This window comes from Ursus maritimus, unplaced genomic scaffold, assembly GCF_017311325.1.
Source record: "Ursus maritimus isolate PB19 unplaced genomic scaffold, ASM1731132v1 scaffold_30, whole genome shotgun sequence".
Taxonomy (NCBI): domain Eukaryota; kingdom Metazoa; phylum Chordata; class Mammalia; order Carnivora; family Ursidae; genus Ursus; species Ursus maritimus.
Window position 1 is genome coordinate 6,764,835 of NW_024425564.1, and position 21,871 is coordinate 6,786,705.

The 21,871-nt window shown below is 52.9% G+C and overlaps 2 protein-coding genes across 4 annotated transcripts; both read left to right on the forward strand.

The window, feature by feature from the left end:
- The first annotated feature begins 284 nt into the window (after nt 1–284).
- ABHD16A (abhydrolase domain containing 16A, phospholipase) lies at nt 285–14,028 on the forward strand. Of its 3 annotated transcripts, none has more exons than XM_040644826.1 (20): nt 285–480; nt 1,469–1,525; nt 2,234–2,300; nt 2,535–2,621; nt 5,124–5,209; nt 6,769–6,842; nt 7,031–7,153; nt 9,193–9,307; nt 9,396–9,497; nt 10,436–10,499; nt 10,914–10,963; nt 11,272–11,395; nt 12,073–12,177; nt 12,414–12,477; nt 12,701–12,757; nt 12,903–12,965; nt 13,108–13,184; nt 13,269–13,367; nt 13,471–13,517; nt 13,703–14,028. In XM_040644826.1, the coding sequence occupies exons 1-20, from the start codon at nt 349–351 to the stop codon at nt 13,784–13,786; spliced, it is 1,677 nt and encodes a 558-aa protein (XP_040500760.1). In that variant the 5' UTR covers nt 285–348; the 3' UTR covers nt 13,787–14,028. The 3 variants fall into 3 exon arrangements, with proteins under 3 accessions (XP_040500760.1, XP_040500762.1, XP_040500761.1); XM_040644828.1 differs by having other exon boundaries at nt 339–480; nt 2,296–2,300; XM_040644827.1 differs by lacking the exons at nt 285–480; nt 1,469–1,525; nt 2,234–2,300 and adding an exon at nt 2,326–2,447.
- Nucleotides 14,029–18,330: 4,302 nt separating this feature from the next.
- On the forward strand, nt 18,331–21,555 carry LY6G5C (lymphocyte antigen 6 family member G5C). The gene is made up of 3 exons (XM_008711892.1): nt 18,331–18,451; nt 19,514–19,672; nt 21,140–21,555. The coding sequence occupies exons 1-3, from the start codon at nt 18,331–18,333 to the stop codon at nt 21,301–21,303; spliced, it is 444 nt and encodes a 147-aa protein (XP_008710114.1). The 3' UTR covers nt 21,304–21,555.
- The last annotated feature ends 316 nt before the right edge of the window (nt 21,556–21,871 follow it).

Below are 21,871 nucleotides of genomic sequence, written 5' to 3' on the forward strand. Positions count from 1 at the left end.
TTTTCTTTTTTGTTGCTATTGTCAAGTGCTCCTAATTTTACCCTTCGTTCCCACTGTCGCTCGACAGCCTGCCAACATTAAGGAATTAAAAAAAAAAAAAGGACTTAACTACGCCTGATGATCTAACTCGCCGCGATCTAAACGCCTCCAACTAATTTCTGACCATTGCTCTACCCGTAGGTCCAACTGCACGAAAACCGTCCCAGGCAGCGCGGAAAATGTCTCCCTCGGCACGAGGCGGGGCCGGTACGTGCTGACGCCAAGGGCACGCAATACCTTAGAGGCCGGGAAAGGGCGGGGCCGGCAGGGGGACCTGCTGCTGGGAGAGCAGCGGCCGGAGCGGGGGCCATGGCGAAGCTGCTGAGCTGCGTCCTAGGCCCCCGGCTCTACAAAATCTACCGGGAAAGGGACTCGGAAAGGGCCCCGTCCGGCGTCCCCGAGACTCCAACTTCAGTCACTGCCCCCCCTTCCAGCTCCTGGGTGAGTCGTGTTCTCCCCTGGTCAAAAACATGGTACGGCCCAAACCCTTTTGTGGCCTTCGCTCCCCAGAAGCGCCCATTACTGGAAATCGGGGGAGCCTGCTTGTCAAGCCAGTTGTCTGCAAAGTGCTCTTTGTGCTTCCTGGGTTAAAGCCACGCCTGCGGACCGGCTGCCCCTTTATCGCTGTTTGCCACCGCTTTCTCGTTCTGACTGCCACTCCTTGCTTTTTCCTCACGCGGCCCCCCACCCTGTCTTTCGTGGTTCGTGCTGGTCCCAGTTGACTCTAAGTCCTGGAAGAGACCCTGCGCGGATTCGAGAGCTGGATGATTTTGCCGTCTGACTCTCGATTTCTTCTGACTCGGCGCCTTCCCCGGTTTTGTTTTATCTTCCTTCTACCCTGGCCTTGAATTTCAAGATGACTTCGACATGTGTATCCGCTACCTCCCACCCGACAGCCCACCCTATCTTGGAGACCCCAGGGTCATCGCATCCGTGAAAGCTGGGGGTGGTGGTAGACTGTGCCCCTACATTTTCTCTACCTTTTCATTGGTAGTCTCAGATTGTGTTTATTGCCCTCCAGAACTGCCTGCTCTCGGCCACGTTCTCTTCCTTAATCACCCTACTGTTATTTCTGATCTTCTTCTTTCCCTCTTAAAGTTGTCATGGTGTCTCCTTTCTTCTCTAACTCCTCTCCCCACACGCACATGCCCACAACTCATTTGAAACTGGGTTGTGGAAAAGGAGCACAAAATGTCCAGTGAGGCTTTGACTTTTCCTCGCAAGTCCAGGCCCCTATGTTCTCATGGTCTGGGGTAGAAAATCAGGTTTGGAGTGGGGGTTGGGAAGAGGGGCTTTTTCCAGAGCCAGAGATGTCCCAGAAGGGATAGCTTTGGAGGCTAGAACCAGAGGACACATCAGGGCTCTCAAAGGGGAAGGGGAAGGGCTTGTCAATGGACATGGTCCTTGACACAGCCATCCGTTTTGGCAGGATACGTACTACCAACCCCGTGCCCTGGAGAAGCATGCTGACAGCATTCTGGCACTGGTATGTCTGCGCTGGCGTCTGGGACAACTGCGTCTTTTCCTACCCGGTTGGCCTCCCGAACTTTCTCCTCCCCAGCCTGGGAGAAGGCAGCGCCCCTGGGGGTGGGGGATGTTCTGGGCTCTGCAGCCAACCTCTCCAACCAACCTCTCCAACACACATGTGGACACACTCTCAAGCACACATACTTGGCACTCCCCTTTTGTGTGTGCACTGCTTTCTCTGGGGCAGCCTGAACCCTGAGGAAAATGTGTTTACTCTTGGGACCATCTGCAGGTGCTGAGTCCTGTGGTCCCCAGTGACCTGTCCTCCCTGGCAACTAACCTCTTTGGCTGCAAAGACAGCTGTTTTCTCTGGCAGGGTTCCGATGGTGACGTTTGTGCATCTCTTGGGGACCAGGCCAGGCGCTGTCCTGAGCAGGGCTGATTGAAAAGGCTTGATGAACTTGAGCAGAAAAAGAAACTGGCCTTTAAACATGATGAAATTATGTTCGGAGAAAAAAGGAAGAAAACAACCTGTACCTAATTTCCCCAGCCTCTGTTAGGCTTTGATACATTGCCTTTCAACAAATATTAAGCACCTACTGTGTTATGCACAGAATAGGTACTTGATAACAACCTCCCTCGGGTTATCCACTTTGCTCAGAGACTAGGCCTGGAAATGGCAGACCTCTGTGTGTACTGATTGCTTGTTCCTGTCTCCCTGCTGCAGGCTTCAGTCTTCTGGTCCATCTCTTATTACTCCTCTCCCTTCGCCTTCTTCTACTTATACAGGAAAGGTCAGTGTGGTTTCAGAGGTGGTGGGCAGGTTGTTGGCAGATGAGCTGACCCCCCGAAAGAGGAAAGGGGACCTGTGAGGATGGCTTGGCTTCCCTCTTCCATCAAGCATCTTCTTCCTCCAAGGGCATGGCTGTCCCAAAGAGAGGGTATGGGGCGGAGGTTGGGGCTGACCTGGGAAGAGAAGCCAAGGAGCAGTGGGGAAAACCTCTCATATAACACCTTTCCCCTCCCAGGTTACTTGAGCTTGTCCAAAGTGGTGCCGTTTTCTCACTATGCTGGGACATTGCTACTACTCTTGGCAGGCGTGGCCTGTCTCCGAGGTAGGTCCAGAGAGAGCCTGGTTTGGACCTATCCTTCCCTGGGTAAATATTTATTAAGTATCTTTTGCAAATATAATTTTGTGCTGGGCCCTGAGGGGGAATAATTGGGAATGGTGAAGACATCATCTTTTCCTTAAAGCGCTTGGTTGTAAGTATGAAAAACTAAGTATGGCAGAAAACTTTGCTGTTACCTGGAAAAGATGCATACACCCTACAAGAATTCCCCATATGTCCGTATATATGTTTGTAATAATCCGAAACTGGAAACAAGTCCATGGCCACAAAGAGTAGGATGGATAAATACGTTAGAGGGTCCAGTTCTACAACAGAACACAACACAGCAATGCAAGTGAACAAATTTAAGCTACCCCCAGCAGTGCAGATGAGTCTCACAATTGTAATGTTGAATGCAAGAGGCAGACGACCAGATAATGTATGCAGTGTGTTTCCATCGATGTAAAGTTCAAAAGGGATGCATATAGAAGTAGCAAAACACAGGCGTGGTTATCTTGAAAGTCAGAGTGATTACCTGGGAGAGGGAGGGAACGGGATGGGGTGGACTCCTGGGGGGACGTGACTGTCTTCTCTTCCTTGACTCGGGTGATGGTCACATGAATGTTTGCCTTGTATTTTTTAAACTGAATGTGTGTTGTATGTTATATCTCACAATTTAAAAATGAAGAGATGATCCAAATCATTGCCCCTTGGCAGGTGCACATGACAAAAACTGGGCAAGGGAATGCTTGGAGAGGGAGTGGCGGGTCAGGAGCTGGATGGCTGCAGTTGGGCAGGGGTGAGGACCTTCTGGCTGCGGTGTTCTGCCTCCTGATCTCCACTGGGCTGAGCTCCCTCCTCAGAGAGGCCTTCGCTGACCTCCCAATCTAAAAGTAGCTCCCACTCCTTGGTTTTGTCTTACTTTTAAATTTTATTTGTTTTTGATTTGGGCACAAAAATTAAATACAGAAAAGTCCAGAGAACACAATATCATAATAATTATTTTCCTAAGATTTTATTTATTTATTTGACACACAGAGAAAGCAAGCACAAGCAGGGGGTTGGGCAGAGGGAGAGGGAGAAGCTCAGCAGGGAGCCCGACACGGGTCTCCATCCCAGGACCCTAGGGTCATGACCTGAGCCAAAGGCAGACACTTAACCGACCAAGCCACCCAGGCGCCCCATTATCATAAAGAACTGAAATGCTTATGTTCTGTGATATTGCTTCAGGTACCTTTTGTCAATACCTTTTGTCAGAGTTGGCATTCCCATTGGAATCTTCCCCAGTTCTGTGTTCTTCTTTCCACAGAAGTAACCATTGCCATTTGGCGTGGTTTCTTTCCTGGTCAACATTTTTATACTTTTGTGAAAGATAGGCCTCATTTTATCAAATCTAAGCTGTTATGAATTGTAAACTGCATTCCGATTTCAGTTTTCAAATGTGAAAGAAAAATAGGCATTTTAGAACCTATGAAATATGGTAACTGAAAACAATATATAGCCATTCTTTTGTTCATTTTACATTTTTGGCACAAATGGCATCACGCTGTACAAGTCATTTTGCACCTTGCTTGGTTCCGTAGTATTTTCTGGGGTCTCTACCCCTGATGATGATAGCATTGTAGTTCGTTCTGGTTTTATTTTCTTGATAGCACTTACCCCTCTCTGAAATGTACTTGTTTACTGGCTTACCGTTTTTCTCCAGCGAACCCCACCCCCAACCAAAGCCCCAGCCCTCAGGGCTAGAACCTGTGTGTCTCATTTCCAGTGCCTCCCATGCCAGTGGTGCCTGCCCCTGTCAGGTCAGTGGAAGCAGAGAAGTCAGGGCTTGAGACTCCTTGGCAGTGAAGGGAGAGCAGACGTGATCGCCAGAGGGCCAGGTGAAGAGAGGAAAGAGAGGAGCATTGAGGATGGCTCTTGTTGCAGACAGGAAAGTGGAAGGGAGGCTGGGAGGAGCAGTCTGGGAATCGGAAGGTGGCAGAAAGGGACCCAGGAAGCGGAGGAGGAAGGAGTCTCGAGGGACAGTTGGAAGAGTAGGGACAGAGGAGGGGCACTCGGATTCAGTGAGGAAGTGATTATGGGGCAGGAGCGGGAGCCAGGAAGCCAGATGGCGGGGAGTTAGACCGTGTGGGAAAGAGATGGAAAGCAAGCAGCAGAGAACGCTGGCAGGGACAAGAAGAGAAACTCTGTGCTCACCAGGGTGAATAGTAAGGTTGCATGACGCTGTGGTAAGACTGGGAAAGTGAACATTCTGGAGGGTGGAGGGTTGGTAGCCTATCAGGAAACAAACTAAAGCCGCTGGGTGGAAGGAGAACACTGAAGCCAGATACGGAGGAAGGAGGTCAGTTCGACTCTCCTATTTCCCCAGACCCTGGGCCATCTGTTCCTTTTCCTCCCACTTCTCTTTCTGGGGCCTTCTCCTTGCCCATCTCTAACCCTCTTCCTGAAGCTTACTCAGCTTGCTCTTCCCACTTTTCCTAACACTGTTTCCTATCCTCTCTCTACCAGGCATCGGCCGCTGGACCAACCCCCAGTACCGGCAGTTCATTACCATCTTGGAGGCAACACATAGGAACCATTCTGCAGAAAACAAGGTGAGAGGTGCCAGACGGGCGCCCTGGCAGCAGTTTCCTCAGCTGTGTCCCCGGAGCGCCGGGTGCCAGCTTCTGCCCAGGGGAGGAGGTGGGTTTTGCCACAGACCACACTGGGTTTTCGCTTGCCCATTGCTATATCCCTTCTCCCCAGTGCAAGTGAACTGTCCACCCAAGGGATCTTCCTCTCTACCACTGCTAATGGAATGTTCCATGGTGTTTCTTAGAAGGGGGTCTTCTATCACAGCAGCTCAGTTCTGTAAATGGTGTTTATTTTGGCTGTGTGCATCGAACACTATGCTAGTTTTGTTCAGGGATGGGACAAGATGGACAGGTATGTCCACTCTTGTGCCCAGAAGCACAGTGTGGTGCCAAGAGGGAGAAAAGCCAGGGCCCAGTGTCCTTGGAGTTGTGCCAGCCCATCTGGTGCTGGAGTGTGATTATCTTGCAGAAGGGGCTTTGGGGCCCCGTAAAGTTCTTTCCTGTTACAAAGCGGTTCCTGGGAGCAAACAGCCGTGACCACCACCATCATGCCCCCCGCCGCCGTTTGCGGAGCAGTGGAATGATGCTCTGGCACACCGCCGTCTGAGGCGTTTTGCACACACCCTTCCCGACCCTCACAACAACCACAGGAGGTGCTATTATTACACCTTGGAGGGAACAGACATAAAGAGGTTAAGTGACAAGCAGAGTCACAGAGCAAAGGAAGTGGCTGGGTCTGGATTTGCGTCCAGGTCTGAGCAAAGCCTGCCTGAAATTTGCTTTTCTTCATTTTGTTTTGTTTTGCCATTTACATTTTTGTACAGTGTTTCTATTGTTCCCTCTTCGTCAAGTTATTTCTGAAAATGTCAAAAAAATTCTGTGACGGAAAATAAAAAACAGCTCTGAAAATAGAGTGCTGGGTGCTCCGGGGGTGAGGGAGGGAGCACAGCAAAACAGAAGACACAGCTCCCGCCACCCTCAAAAAGCATGTGGGCAGACTCGGTGGGGTGACTGGAGGCGTAGATAGTCTGGGAGGCGTCCCCAGCCCCTGGCTGCAGAAGCTGAGGGAAGGGAGGTGGTCATGAGGATGGAACAGTCAGAGAGGGCCTCATTCAAAAGGTAGTCCCAATGCAAAGGAACCACCGTAGGCATGACTTCCCTCTTTCCCTCTCACCCAGCCTCATCAGGACCCCATCAGGTAAAGGACCCAGTAGGGGAGGGGGGCATGACGAGCCAACAGACCCCCCACTTCCTCCCTCACAAGCACCAGCACCTCCAGCCACCCATTCTGGGAGTGGGTCTGTCTTACATTTTGGAAAAGCAAGACTGTTAAGTTCCTCTTCTGGAAGCAGCCAGGGCAGTCTTGATAGCAGATAGGGCATCCCCTCTTGCCTGATTTTTCTGGCCATGACGGAGCTTACCCTCTGTAAACTGGGGGGGCAGGGGGCGGGGTGTTGACTTGTCTCCCCATGATTGGGGGGGCCCGTCCTGTGGATGATGAGGTTGACCAGGGTGGGTAGGTAGGCCTGTCTTCTGAGTCCCCCTTTGCCTCCCCTCCTCTTTCTCCCTGCCCACCACAGAGGCAGCTCGCCAACTACAACTTTGACTTTAAGAGCTGGCCAGTCGACTTCCACTGGGAAGAGCCCAGCAGCCGGTGAGGTCCCAGTTCTTTCACTCCCTCCCTACTCTGCCCTGTCCTACACCTCCAGCCCCATCTCCTGCAGCTCCAGGGCCTGCTGTCCAGCGCCATCTCCTCGTTCCTAGACCCCCCTGCCCTCCGGACCGCAGATGTCCAGCTTTCCGCTCCTGACTCCATCCTCCCCCGCATCTTTCCATCCTCAGGAAGGAGTCTCGAGGGGGCCCTTCCCGCCAGGGTGTGGCCCTGCTTCGCCCAGAGCCCCTGCACCGGGGGACAGCAGACACCCTCCTCAACCGGGTCAAGAAGCTGCCCTGTCAGATCACCAGGTGGGAAGCAACAGGGAGGGAGGCCAGCTGGGGTGGAGGGGATGTGGAGCGGGGACTCCAGGACTGGGTGCTCCATTGTAAGGTAGCTGTCATTTATTTGGCCTCATGCTGTGTACTTTGCATTGTTTGTGGGAGTTTCTAATCTAGATTTTTATGTGAAGAAAAGATACTCAGAGAGGTCCAGAGTCTCACAGATGGTGAGTGAAGGATTGGAATACTAACACAATTCTGTCTGATACAAAAGCTCTTTCATTTTGTTATTTTAAAAATTTATCTATTTAAGTAAGCTCTACGCCCAACATGGTCCTTGAAGTCATGACCCTGAGAGCAAGAGTCACATGTTCTACCAACTGAGCCAGCAGGGCACCCCACAAAAGCTCTTTTAATGAGGCTGGGAGGGAAGAATGAGGTTGGGGGTGTGGTGGAAACAGATAGCCTTAGCCGGAGCAATGCCTGGTGGCAGCTGTGTCCCTGTCTTGGGCCCTCTGCACCTTGGCTATTCTACCTTAAGCAAGCTACAATTTCTGCATCCGTGAATAACCCACCTCGTAGGATTGGTGAGGTTAAGTAGGGTAACATATTCACAAGGGCTTCCAGCTTGCCTGGGGGCCTGAGATCAGAGCACATGGCAAAGCCCAAGTAAATCACAGTTGAGGACACTGATGATGTCAGAAGTAACAGCAGTAAGCGTCCATATCTTACGTGGCTCAGATGCTGGGGGAATTTTCTGTTGCTGGAGGCTGGGAGGCAGGTTCCGGGATACCAAGGAAAGGGGAGGGCTTAGTGATCAGTGTGGATAGTGTGCGGATTGGTCAGAGGGGAAAGCCAAATTTTCAGTTTTCAGGGGATGCTGGACAGAGTGGTACGGTGTTTTTCTGGGGACAAATCCAATTTCAGGATTAACTGGAAATGATTAATTGTCTTTTTCAGGAACAGCACCTCCCAGTCCGTCAGGATTAGCTCATTGGTTCAGTAACTATTTAAGCCCCTACTCTGTGTCGGGCTCTGGCCACCTGCTACATGGCGGAGACAGGGCACATGGCAGTGACTAGAACAGTCAGGTCTCTGCCCTGGCGGGGTCTGCAGTTTAGTTTGGTGTCTTTCAAACTGTGGATCTTGAGGCGCTTGGGTGGCTCAGTTGGTTGGGCGTCCAACTCTTGATTTTGGCTCAGGTCATGATGTCAGGGTTGTGGGATTGGCCCACTTCTAGCGCCGTGCTTGCTGGGGAGTCTGCTTCCCTCCCACTCCATCCCTCCCCTCATACATACACACACATACACTCTCGTGCATACACACACACTCTCTCTGTCTCTCAAATAAATAAATAAATCTTAACACAAAAACCAAACTATGGATCTTGACCCGTTTGTGAATCTTGAAATCAATTAAGTGAAGTACAGCTGTCATTTTTTTAAAAGTATTATTTACTTGGAGACTTTTAATAAGGTGCATTTTTTAAGATTAATTTATTTGAGTGAGAGAGAGCGAGCGCATCCGTACACAGGCATACACGGGGTGGGGTGGGGTGGAGGAGGGGCAAAGGGAGAGAAAATCTTAAGCAGACTCCGCACTGAGCCCGGAGCCCCATGCAGGGCATGATTCCACGACCCTGAAATCGTGATCTGAGCCGAAACCAAAGGTTGGACGCTTAACTGACTGCGCCACCCAGGCGCCCCTGAGTTGTACTTACACATTAACAGAATCATAATTAATAATAACTTTACTTTTACTTATCATATACAGAAAACATCATCTCCTAAACTTTTCAGTATTTGTACGGATGTGTGTACTGGGCCACAATGTAAAATGTGCCCCTTATAAAGGTTGTAGTAAAAAAAGTTTGAAAAACACCAGCTTGGTACATATAATTTCATTAAGTCCTTCAAAAGGCAAACAAACCAAACCTGTAAAGGTCAAGAAAACAAAACTGAAGGTCAGGGGTGAAGCAGGCCCCATGGTCTCTGGGTGCTAGGGCTGGGTTGGTCCCTAGCCCTCCTGAGGTCAAGGGTCGGTTAACCCCCCCTCCCTGTTCCCCGCAGCTACTTGGTCGCGCACACCCTGGGGCGCCGGATGCTGTACCCCGGCTCAGTGTACTTGCTCCAGAAGGCCCTCATGCCTGTGCTGCTGCAGGGCCAGGCCCGGCTGGTGGAAGAGGTGAGGCGCCCCCGCCCCCGCGCCCCGATGCTCCTTCCCCCCCCAACCAGGGATGTGACCTCCCACCCCTCACATGTCCCTCACTCAGTGTAACGGGCGACGCGCGAAGCTGCTGGCCTGCGATGGCAATGAAATTGACACCATGTTTGTGGACCGGCGGGGGACAGCCGAGCCCCAGGGACAGAAGCTGGTGAGGAGCAGGGAGCCCAGAGGCAGTTGGGGGCGGTGGCAGTGGAGGCTCTGGGGATCGCAGGTCTCCAGCAGCCCCAAGGAAGGACAGCTGGGGATAGTCCCTGTCTCAAGACCTCTTGGTGTCGGAAAGCCCTGCCATAGCAAAATGGAGGAAGTAGGAGTTGCTATTCAAGGACCAAAAAGTAATCTCGTAATAGTTACCACTTAGACAGCATTTGTCACATAGAAGGCATATATTTCATCCTTACCACGACCCTGTAGAATAGGAACTATTTTTATATTGCAGCCCATTTTACGGATGATGAAACTAAGGCCTGGGATAATTTTCCCAGATCACATAGTAAGTGAGAGAGCTGGGATTTGAACCCAGGCAGCCTGGCCTCCCAAGCGGCCTGCCTCCATGAAGCAGCCGTGGAAGGAGCCCTGAGCCAACAGTCTAGGGAGCTGGCTTCTGGTCCCGGCTCTTCCCGACTGCTGAGAGAGTCCATGCCAGCCCCGCCATCTCTGGGCTTCGGCATGGGGCACTGTGGAATTAGAGTTTATCTGACTATAGGTCTGGAGCCCAGAGATGGAAAGCGAGTAGCATACCACACAAAAGAAACAGTCATGGGAAAAAATAGACCCCAAAACCAGAAAGGAAACAAAGTATCCATAACCCCATTTCTGAGAGCCAGCCCCCTGCTGGTCTTCCAAAGAGAAGTGGACACTGTGCTGGGTGGTTGAGCAGTTCCTCTTCCTCTGAGGGCTCAGTTTGCTAAGCCTTTGCATCCACTTTGCTTCTCTTCTTACGCACCTTGTGGGGTGAGAAATTTCCATTCCCCTTGAAGAGAACAGGCCCTTTCCTCTTCCCTACAAAGCGGCCATATCCTACCGCATGGGGGATTTTCTGTCCCAACTTGGCTCCTTCCCAGCCCTCCTTCCGGCCTCCCTCCGTAGGTGATCTGCTGTGAGGGGAACGCGGGCTTCTATGAGGTGGGCTGCATTTCTACGCCTCTGGAAGGTAGGCCCGTGCCTCAGCTCTTTTGTCCCTGCCCTTTGGAATGGAACAGCCCCACCTTCCCACACTGACAGAACCTCCCTGGGCCCGATCACCTCATCTGAGTGAGGTTTAAAACGCTCACATCAGGGGCAAAGTGTACTCCCCATTTGCTTTGCTAACTGTACATCGCTCCCCTTGGGCTGTGTCCCTAACAGGATGGCCTCTTTCTGTCCCCCCTACACAATCACTTATCTCTCCCTTCTGCTGCCTCAGAACCTCTGGTGTCATCTCCCCATTCTGGGAAGGCTTGGAGTTCCTCGCCTCTGAGTTTGGGGGTGTTTAGAGCTCCACTGTTCTGTTGCTCTTTCCCCCAGGGCTGGAAGGGAGGGAGGTGTGCTCCATGAGGTCCTAGCCCCTCTCCCTCCTCTGTTGCAGCTGGATATTCAGTCCTGGGTTGGAACCATCCAGGCTTTGCTGGAAGCACGGTGAGACCCTCTCTGAAATCCCTTTCTTTTCCTGAATTATGGTCTGTTTACCCCTGGTCAGCCACTGGAGTTAGGGAAAGGGGTGTGTATTTTTTGGGGGGGCTCAGCAGGAAGTCAGACCCCTCCTCTTGCATTGGGGAGTGGTGGGCAGGCTGGTTTCTGGGGAGTGCAGCCCCTCCCACTACCCTTTTCTTCTGCACCCTCCCTGTCTGTTGCAGGGAGCTGCAAGAGTCCATGCTGGGAGCCTGCGAGTAACCCAGGTGGCATTTGGTGCTGACTCACTCCTGCCTTTGCCCTTCCTCCTGCAGGGGGTGCCATTTCCTCAGAATGAGGCCAACGCCATGGATGTGGTGGTCCAGTTTGCCATCCACCGCCTGGGCTTCCAGCCCCAGGACATCATCATCTATGCCTGGTCCATCGGCGGCTTCACTGGTACCAACCTGCCTCCTGCCTCTCCCCTCCCAATTTGTGCCACCCCTACCCTACCCCAAGGAGAGGTAGGGAAGTGCACTGGGGGCCCGGCAGTGGAGTCGAGGCTTAAGGGAGGAGAGAATGGAGGTGGGATATCTGCTTGGGTCTGGAAGATGGTATCCTATTTGTATACATTCACATTTCTTCTACTCTTATGCCCATTTTTTTTTTAAGATTTTATTTATTTGAGAGAGCGATGGGGAGGGGCAGAGGCAGAGGGAGAGAGAGAGAGAGAGAATCCCACGCAGACTCCCCGCCAAGTGTGGAGCCTGACACAAGGCTCAGTCTCACCACCCCGAGATCATGACCCAAGCCAAAACCAAGAGTTGGATGCCTAACTCACTGAGCCACCAGGTGCCCCTCTTTCGCCCATTATTAAAAGAAGTAGGGCAGGGCCCTGGGCAGCGTGGGGATCAGGAAAGTGAATCTTTCCTCTGCACATCGTCTTTGATGCCCTTTGATGTTCTCTCTCCATCCTCTCTGGATAGTACCCTGGCCAAGTGAATTGAGGGGTGAAGGGAGACCTGGGGCTAGCCTAGTAGGGAGGATGGCGTCAGCCTGTGGGGTCAATGGGACAAGGGTGGGGTGGTGGGCAGTAGCCCCTCGGTCTTCACCCTTCTTCCCTGTCCTGGTACCAGCCACGTGGGCAGCCATGTCCTACCCAGACATTAGTGCCGTGATCCTGGATGCCTCCTTTGATGACCTGGTGCCCTTGGCCTTGAAGGTCATGCCAGATAGCTGGAGTGAGTGCAGCTCCCAGGCCTGCCCTTCCAGGGAAGGGGTGGGCTGGACCTGGGAGCTTAATTCTAACTGGAGATGGATCCTTTTTCTGTGGGTGGGGAGTGGGTCCGCCCATTGTTGAGAAGCAGGAGGACTCCCCTGTCTGGGGCCTCAGTTTTCTTTTTCTGTGAACAATGGGGACCTTTGTGTTGGGCAAGGGCTTTGTCTTTGTCGTCCCTTCACTTTTATCCCACTCCAGGGGGCCTGGTGACCAGGACTGTGAGGCAGCATCTCAATCTGAACAACGCAGAACAGCTATGCCGGTGAGGGCAGGCCAGTGCCCAGCATGTAGCACCCTTCCCCACCTCCCCCTGCACAGGCTCAGCTGGGTATTTGAGCAGATCTCCCAGTAAGGCCAGACTTTGGGCAATGCCCATTCTTAAATATTTTCTCACCCCTGGGTGATGGGCTAGCCCATGGCTGGGGGTGGCCAGTTGTCACCATCTCCCTCTGAGCACTCCCTCCCCACAACTCTCTCCTCTGAAGGTACCAGGGCCCTGTGCTGCTGATCCGCAGAACCAAGGATGAGATCATCACTACTACGTGAGTGCCTGGGAGGCTCTGCCCTCCTGGATCCCAGACGGAGCTAGGAAGTTGCCCCTCCCACCTCTGCCTACCAGAAACCTGGGTATCCAGACCCTTCCTCCCCAACCTCCAGCCCCTGCAGTATCCATTCTTCCCACCCCAGGGTTCCCGAGGACATCATGTCCAACCGAGGCAACGACCTCCTGCTGAAGCTCCTGCAGTATCGGTGAGCTGGGGCGGGGTGGGGGGTGTGTGTGTGTACATGTGTGTACTGCCACTGGCACGGCAGGGAGGGAGGGAGAAGGGTTTTGGGGTGAGGAGCGAAGGGAATTGGGTCCTGACCTCCCGTCCTGGTGCTCCCTCTGTAGGTATCCCCGTGTGATGGCAGAGGACGGTCTGCGAGTGGTGAGGCAGTGGCTGGAGGCCTCCTCACAGCTGGAGGAAGGTGCCAGGGGACGCCGTGAGGCCTTTGGGTGGGGACGTGGCAAGGCCAGGTCACTGACGGGCGCCCCTCTCTCTCCCTGAGCAGCTTCGATTTACAGCCGTTGGGAGGTGGAGGAGGACTGGTGCCTGTCCGTCCTCCGCTCCTACCAGGCAGAACACGGGCCTGACTTCCCCTGGAGTGTGGGTAAGGAGGTCCTGGGGCAGGAGCGGGTGTCGGGAAGAGTCCGGGAGGGGGATGAATACCGGGATGTATGTATGGTCCCTGTGTGAGTGCCTCTTCCCTGCAGGGGAGGACATGGATGCAGACGGAAGGCAGCAGCTGGCCTTGTTTCTGGTGAGCTAAGGGGTGGCAGCAGGAAGGGGGTGCCGGAACGGCCAGGGGGCGCGTGTGGGGCTGGGGGGCAGCATTGGAAGCTGCGGCTTGTAGAGAGTGAGCGGTTTCAGGGGCCATGGAGGCGTTCGGTGACTGCTGCTCACCGCAGTGCTCTGCACCGCACCTGTCCTGCCCTCTTTCTTCAGGCTCAGAAGCATCTGCACAACTTTGAGGCCACACACTGCACCCCACTCCCAGCTCAGAACTTCCAGATGCCCTGGCACCTCTAGCGACCACAGTGGGACTCGTTCTGAAAGAGTGGGACAGGAGGGGACATGAGGAAGGATCCTCTTATTTCTCTGTGTTCATGTTGCTGTTTATAGTTTGTGGAAAGTGGGGGACTGTCCCCCTTCTCACTGCCCTCTTGCACGTTTCCCCTCATCCATCCGGCAGTACCTAATCTTCCCCAACACACACCCTGCATTCAATGAATGGGTTATTCCTAATAATTAATAAAAAGGTATTTTTTCTACCTTCTGGCTAATTGTTTGACTTCCCAAATGTCCAGGATCCTGTGGCTGGTAGTGGGGACAGCTGAAGTCCCGAAGGGCTGGGTTTTGGGAAACCCAACCCCGGCCAGCCAATTTAACCCTCCCCATCCCTGCTGTTCCCCCAAGCCTTCAGCCCCCAACCTGAACTGTCCTCATGCAGTGGGTCCCCAAGCCTCCCCGTCCACTGGTCTGTCTAGTAGTAGTACCACGTACAGCCTCCCCTGCCCACGCCCCAGTCTGTCCTGCGTGACCCTGCAGCCGTCCGAGGAGCTCATGGTTGCCCGCTCTCTGCTTACAGCTTCACAGCTTTGTCGCTTACAAAGTGTTTTCTAGTACCTGATTTCCCCTACTCTGGACTCTTCTCCTGATTTCCAGATTCAACCCGCGTGGCTTCACCATCAGTGCCCCCAGTGTTCCTTGCTCAGCTCTTGTTATTCCCATGGGGAGTGAGGAACACCCACCCCCCACGTCTTAAGCAGCAAACCCTACACACCTCCTCACCGTGTCATCAAGTCTGTCTCCTCACACATTTGTTGCAATTCCACAACAGGGCCTGCCAGGGGCTGAGGCCTGGGCACCAAGGGCTTATGATCTCCCAGAGCCACACTTCACCCTTCTGGACAACTTAGAAGAAATTCCTTAGGTTGAACCTGAGGAAATTAGTTTCCTCTAACTTCTGTCCTATTTCCAATCCTTGGATTTCATGAAACAGAATTGGTCCTTCTCCCACCCATCAGTATGTTCCCTGGCCACCTCCTTCTTTGGGAACCTCTTTTCTAGATGAAATTCCCACAGATTTACCCTCCTTGGCCACTGTTTTGAACAAGCTTAACATGGGGAAGCAATAATGCTTTGATGTCCCAGATGGCCTCTGGCTAATTTCAGGGTCTCCTGGAACCCCAGGGCATGAAGCTCCTTCTGCAGTCTCTGGGGCAGAAGCAGACTGAGTCTCCACTGGAAGGGTGATCTCTGGGACTTGTCAGGTGATATGACACCCGGATATTTGGGGTTAAAAGAGAGGAGGTGGCCACAGTTCCAGAATGCTCCACTTCTGGCAAATACTGGAGAGTTGATGCTGGCACTCCGCTCCTCTGCCTGTCCCAGGGGGCACACAGGGTGGGAAGCGTGGAGCATGAAGCTGTAGGGCCAGTTGCTGGATTCTGAATGTCACCCTCCCTGACCTACCAAGACAGTTAATCCCCTAGAAAACAACTCTGTTCAGCTAAGTTAACAACCTTCTTGAATGCAAATAGGGGGCACCTTCCACACCCCGGAGACAAAGGACTTCCCCTTCCTGGCCATGGCCACCAGGAACTCTGTTGACCTGCCTCAACCACCATTTCCCCCTCCCCTCTTCTTCCTGCACGTACTATAAAGAACAGTGGATGTTATGAGGAGCCCTTGGATATCTGAAGTGGATGGAGAGGGGGAGGGGGATTTGAATTCTGGACACCCCCACCCACCCAGGGGCCTCCGTCTACCTCCTTAGATTACTCCCCACCTGATAAAGCTCACATCAGCTGTTTGTTTTCAGAACAACCCCTCACCAGGGTGGAACCAGCTCCCTGTCCAATCCTCACCCCCTATAGCAGGGTTCCAACAGTCTCAGGAGAAGAACAGCTGAGATGCAGATCCCACAGCTGCTGGGGCTCTGGACCTTGCCTTCCTGGGCACCAGGTAAGGCCCGGACGGCCAGGCGTCCCCGAGGGGCTGGGCACACTGGGAGAGAGGATGGAGGCTGAAACAAAAAAGAATTAGCACCTGGGCAGGAAACCTGGGAAGGAGAGGTGGGCCCTAGCCTGGGCCATTCCTCATCCTTCCCTATCTTTTAGGCGCTGGCTCTACCTGCGCTGCGTTCAGTGTGAGCTGCAGGAGTCGGCTCTGGGCTCCATGTTTGGCCTGAGGATTTGCTCCACTTCCCCGGGAGGGGCAGGTGTCTGCTTCACGGCTGTCACAAGTGAGTGAGGGCCACGTACCTATCCATTCATTCAGCCAGCCACTCAACAAGCCATCCCAACTCCCTGAGGAACCAAGTCATTCATTTCTTCCCATTCATTTATATTCGGATTAAAGATCGCTTCTCCATGTCCTTTCCAGACCACCTAGTCTAGCCGTTCGGCTAACAGAACTTGGCTCTCGCCCAGCCCAATCATCTACGGCCCCGCCCCCTGTTGGCCCCGCCCCATACCCCCTGACTGTAGAATTCTGTCCTCAGGCCCCACCTCCTTCTTTCGTCACTCGGCGGCTTACCCCCAGGTATCCCCTGTCCCGGGGGAGGGGCACTCAGCGCAGATACCGCCCTTCGCTGCTGTCACCATGGCGACTATAGAAGCGCCCCGCCTCTTCACCCAGGGAAAGCCTCCTTGGAGCCCGTCACCATGGCAACGAACTCGGGAGGCTCTGCCCGCGCGCTGGCCGCGCCGGGTGGCTTAGACTGGGGAGTAACAAAACGAAACAGGGGCAGCATTGATGGCCCTGAGGCCACGCCCCTTCCGAACAACACCTCTTCCAGCCCCACCCAGCCCAGCCCCGAAATACCTCTCCTGTCTTCCCTCCGGCTCCGCGCGGGGCGCATGGTCTCAAACTCCACAGCGAGTCTTCCCGGACCTCTCAGGGTGTCTCCTTCAGGGAGCCCAGCCTCAGCTACCCATAACTCCCTAGTGCTTGGACTTTGAGCTGCGGTTGTATTCGAGAGAGGGATTCTGAGGACGCTGTGAAATTCCCTTTTAACTCCCTTTTGCCCCCTTCGCTTCAAGAGGAGCTCCCGCTCTCTGATTCTCTTCGTCTACCACTCTGTCGTTCATTCAACAGACATTTCGGCTGGTGCCAGGCGGCCCCCCACTAACTTCATTACTCTGACTTTTCAGTAATACATTTTTCTTATTTCATTCATCCCAAGGCTCTTGGGAGCGCAGTGGCGTGCGTTTTCCTTTCGTGTTTCTTCTTTCCCGTGCGTCTCCCTTGGGGCGAGTCTTCGTCCATTTCTTCCCATCTTCCCCATCAGCACCTCGAGGCCGGATGATTCTTGGATGGTCCGGGACTGTAAGCAGGGAGCCCTCCTGCAAACGGATAAGTGAAATCTTAATAAAACAAAAATAAAGTGAAAACCCCGAGTCCCTCAGACAGACTGATCTGGAGAGGGGCATGCAGAGGGCCCGCCAGGTGGAGAAGCCGGGCAGGCACCGTCCCCCGCCGCCCGCAGAGGAAGGGGGCGGGCGCCTGCGACGCCCACCGCCACTTATTGGTTGTTAAGTAGCCTCGCACCTGGGAGGGTTGGTGGCGCCACAGCGCCGCCTTCCGGGGAAGCCTCATAGTGCTCTGGGTGTCCGTTAGGGGTGGATGTCTGGGTCGGATGCGGGCGTGGCTTTCCCAGGTTTTCTTCTCAGCGGCTCCCGGCCGAGAACGGAGCTCGGCCTGGGGGCCGCCCCCTCATCCTCCTGGGAGCCTTGAGATGCAGTCAAGCTCGGAAAGCGAGCGCACGGCGCCGGAGCCTGTGGGCGCCGGAGATCAGAGCCACTGACCTGCTGCTGAGCTTAGGCGGGGCCGGGAAAGGGGGGCGTAAGGAAATGTGCTGGCCACCCGGAACCCCCACAGAGGCCACTGGACTGAATAGGACACTGGGGACCCAGGTGTCCTCGCTTTGGGATTTCTTACCGTTCCACGTTTTCCCCATCTTGGAAAATGGTACCACCAATCACCTCCTTGTGCAAGCCTATTCCCCCACCTTCCCTCTTTCCATATTCAGTCTAACTCCAAATCTGTCCAGTGTTTCTTCCAAATATGTGTCAGATTCATTCATGGCTTCGCCTGCCTCTCTTCTGCTAGAGCAGGCCGCCATCTTGTGACTGGACTCAGGAATAGCTTCCTAAATGTTTCCCCGGCCTCGCAATCTTTTACAAACAGAAATCTGATCTCACTGCTCTTTTGGTCAGTGCCTCCCGGGAAGCACTCGTCTCCCCGCCCCCCATTACTTCTTGTCTCCCCCACTAGACTGCTCTGTGAGGGCAGGGATTTTGTGCAATGTTGTATCCCCAACACCAGATACCGTGAATAAACTTCTGTAGATTAAATATGAAAGAAAGTTTCCCTCTCATTTCCCTCTTGCCAGGGTCCTGTCCCCAAGCCAGGAGGTTAGGCCTTAGAGTGGTCATGGGTGAGGACACTCTGTCTCTCTGGCTATTCTGGCACTGATTGCCACCCCAAATGGGTGTTACCTGTCTCCTTCCTCTTGGCCAATTTCTCTTCCATCAATATAAGCCCCAGCTGGAGGCTGGTGGGCAGTCATGCATTTTATGGCAGGTCCTGCGGGTAGTCGGAGTATGGGGCCCCTGGGCCTCCACAGCACCCCCCAAGCCCTTTGCATGGTCCTTTCAATAGCGCTGGTCATGATGAGCTTGGTGTTTGGTAAGTGGCTCTAAGGGGTCAGACGGGTCTCCTGGTCTGCAGGGTAGAGAAACCCACAGACACCAGGTGTCTGGGTCCATCTGCTTAGGATGCTCAGGGAAACCCAGGCGGGAGGAAAGATGGGATGGATGGGCTTGGTGGGATAATGCCTGGGGATTGGTAATGGACTGATGTTCACTCTGAGGGAGATTTCTAGTTATCACCCCAGGGCCGTCTCAACAGCAGTGACCTGAATGGAGATGTTGAAGGGACCCATTCCAATCTGGGGCAGTGCAGAATAGGAAGGGTTCCAGGAATGTGCTAAATGACAGAACCAGGATCCACAGACTAGAACAAGCCTCAATCCAGCCTGATAATCTCCTCACTTGGCTGCAAACCACCACCTATGTAGAAACAGGATTCAAAGTGTTTGTTCAGTATCTGCCTTACACTAAGTGCTCCGCTGGGTCTGGGGACTCACAAACATGTGGTCTGGGCCTGGGACCAGAGGAAGAGGGAGGTGTATATACTCGTAGTGGGGAAGGGCTTTGGTGACGGAGTTTAATATGAGTCTTTCCAGTGATAAGACCACCAAAGGAAGAATGTGGTGGTGGGCTGCTTGAGGTCTGTCTACACAAAGCACAGATTCCTCCTATCCTGTGATGATGCAGACTTGTTTTCACTTCTGAACACTACAGATTAAGAAAGCATATTCAAAAGCGAGTCCATAGGGATGAGGGACTGTAAAACAAGAGCCAGAGGACGAACTGTCTTCACTGAACTGCCCAAAGCTGGGATGAGCTGTCCCTGCCTAACCTTTGAACTTAGAAGCTTGCAGAGCGCTGGGCACTCAAATACATGTTGAATGAGTGAATGAAATCCTCTTAATGAGTTCCTTATTTTAGGATGTGTAAGAGCAGAGAATGGAGATTTTAACAAGGACTAAAGCCTCTGTTAGAGAATTAAGCGAGATGGTTTTCAAGAATTGGTGATTTTATGGTTTTCCAAGATGGGGAGGTACGGAGGGGGTTGACCAGCCGGGAAATTAGGTGGGTTTGAAGTTAGTGTTTCTCTGTGTTCTAGGTAACTTTGATCCTGAACCCCCTCATCCAGTTCAGCTCCCCAAATACCTGCGCTGCTATCGATGCCTCTTGGAGACCAAGGAGTTGGGATGCCTTCTTGGATCTGACATCTGCCTCGCCCCCCCTGGCAGCAGCTGCATGACTCTCCTCATAAAGAACAGTGAGCTGCTTGTCTTTGGCTCAGCCCATTCCCAAAATGCATCTTTCGGCTGCACCCCGCGCCAGGTTCCTGCAACTCCTAGACGCTGCTCCCCATCTTGGTCTCTCTTTCCTTACCTTCAGAGCCATTCTCTGTCTCCGCTTCCATGCTCCTGTTTCCCCAGCCTGCAGCTGACCGGCTTCTGCCTTCCTTACAGCACCCAGCCTTGTGGGGGACCCTTGTGATCACCAGATCCCCCTGCCTGTCCTCAGGCTGCCTTCTCCCTGCCTGACAGCCACAGGTCCTGCAGACATCTCTGCTTCATCCACTGCTTCTTCCCAGCCTCTTTCCCTTCCTTGACCCTTAAGGGTTCATGTTCACCAAAGTTCAGGCCTTAGCTGTCTTCCCGCTTTACTCTTCCCACAGAGGATTTGCTCTGCTTCCTCCCGAATTTGAATGTTAAGCCAAACTGTCATGTCAAATGGCCCTCTGGACAGCTCCACCTCATTTTCAATTTGCTGAAAATTGACTATATTCCCCTGTTCCTCATGCCTGCTCTTCCACACAATCCCTCACACTTTTCTTTCTCTTCTCCTCTTTTCTTTCTTCTTTTTCTTTCTCTTTCCTTCCTTCCTTTTTCTTCTTTCCTCTCTCCCTTCCTTCCTTCCTTTTCTTTTTCTTTCTTTCCTCTCTCCCTCCTTCTTCCTTTCCTTCCTTCCTTTTCTTTTTTCCTTTCCTCTCTCCCTCTTTCTTTTCTTTCCTTCCTTTCTTTCCTCTCTCTCCCCCTCCTTTTTCCTTTCTTTCCTTCTTTCTCTTTCTCCCCTCCCCTCTCTCTTTTCCTTCCTTCCTTCCAGCTGGGTGCCCCTCCCTTACCCTTTTTAAAACACAAAACATGTATTATGTGCCAGCACCATTCTAAGCACTTACAACCCTCTGAGATAGGTATTGTTATTACTACCCCCACCCCATTTTACAGATGAGGAAACAGAGGCACAGAAAGGTCAATACCTTGCCCAAGTCTCCTAGAAGCTGAGTCAGTTTGTGGTGATTCCAGAGATGGTGCTCTTAACAACCACTACATGAAATTACCTTCAAATTCAAATTCAAGTCTTTTTATTACACTTCTTAAACATAGATATGGACCAATATCAGAGTACTCAAACATATCAAAGAGAAGCCTCTCCCAACTTCTTATATGGTCCCGGCCAAAGTGATGGTTCTCACCCATCAAGACCCAACTCAGCCCCCTACAACCATCATCATATTTTGAATGGCTCTTTCCTACCAACCTTCCACAAATCCATAGCTGGTGACTCCTGGGCATTCCCAGCCCCTGCCCAGTTCCAGGAATCTTTGCCTTTTGGGGGTCCAGGGAAGGGTGTGGGGGCAGTGATCCTAAGTCCATATGGAGTGAGGGGGTGGAAGGGTTTGGGGCTGTTCCTGGGGCCTGGGATCTCTGTATCACTGGTTGCTGCCACCCTTCCCCAGACAGTGGCCCCGACATCATGGTGAGTGACTGCCGCCGCAAGGAGCAGATGAGTGATTGTTCATATACCCGCTCTTCTCCAGTGTTTGGCTTCTGGATATTTTCTCGATGCTGCTTCCGGGAGTTCTGCAATAATCCCCAGAACAGAGTCTTCTATATTCCTTAGAATTTCTGCAGAAACTTTTAGAATAAAATCCTGCCAGTCGCCTTTCATCTTCCTGATTTCCAGCTGGCTGGCACAGCCAGAACAACTTCCAGTTCCTTCTACCAGGCCTCCCAGCCTCCCTCAAGTTACTGGACCCCAGCCCTATCTGCCTCTTGGTTGACACCCCTCAACACCCCTATTCCCAACGCTGTCCCTCTCAGCTGCTTTTTTGCCCGGCTTTGTCCCTTTTCCCACCATAGGCCTCTCTCACCTCAAGTCCCCAGGTGTTCCTCCCAAATAAATTGTTGTGCAAAACATACGGCTTGTGTCTCTTCTGGTAGTGGTGGAGGCTGACAGAGGCTGAGGTCCTGCCTGACTGCCCCATTGTGGGGGCAGGTAAGGGGCTCCCAACTCTGCTGAGCTCTGCTCCTGCCCGGACTCCATGTCTTGGATTCAGCTTTAGGCACAAAAAAGTGAAGAGGAACAGGAAACACTCCTGCAAGGAAGGCCAAAAGGGAAGGGGGCATCCTTGGCAGTGGGGTCAAACCCAGAGCTGTGTGAAAACTGGAAGGGAAGTCCACAGGAGCAA

What these genes read in the sequence shown, in the direction of transcription:
- ABHD16A (XM_040644826.1), top strand. Translation starts at nt 349, where the DNA reads ATGGCGAAGCTGCTGAGCTGCGTCCTAGGCCCCCGGCTCTACAAAATC. An exon ending in CTTCTACTTATACAGGAAAG is followed by an intron (nt 2,301 to 2,534) that starts GTCAGTGTGGTT and finishes TTCCCCTCCCAG; the next exon opens with GTTACTTGAGCTTGTCCAAA. An exon ending in ACCATTCTGCAGAAAACAAG is followed by an intron (nt 5,210 to 6,768) that starts GTGAGAGGTGCC and finishes TGCCCACCACAG; the next exon opens with AGGCAGCTCGCCAACTACAA.
- LY6G5C (XM_008711892.1), top strand. Translation starts at nt 18,331, where the DNA reads ATGCATTTTATGGCAGGTCCTGCGGGTAGTCGGAGTATGGGGCCCCTG. An exon ending in CATGATGAGCTTGGTGTTTG is followed by an intron (nt 18,452 to 19,513) that starts GTAAGTGGCTCT and finishes TCTGTGTTCTAG; the next exon opens with GTAACTTTGATCCTGAACCC. An exon ending in GACTCTCCTCATAAAGAACA is followed by an intron (nt 19,673 to 21,139) that starts GTGAGCTGCTTG and finishes ACCCTTCCCCAG; the next exon opens with ACAGTGGCCCCGACATCATG.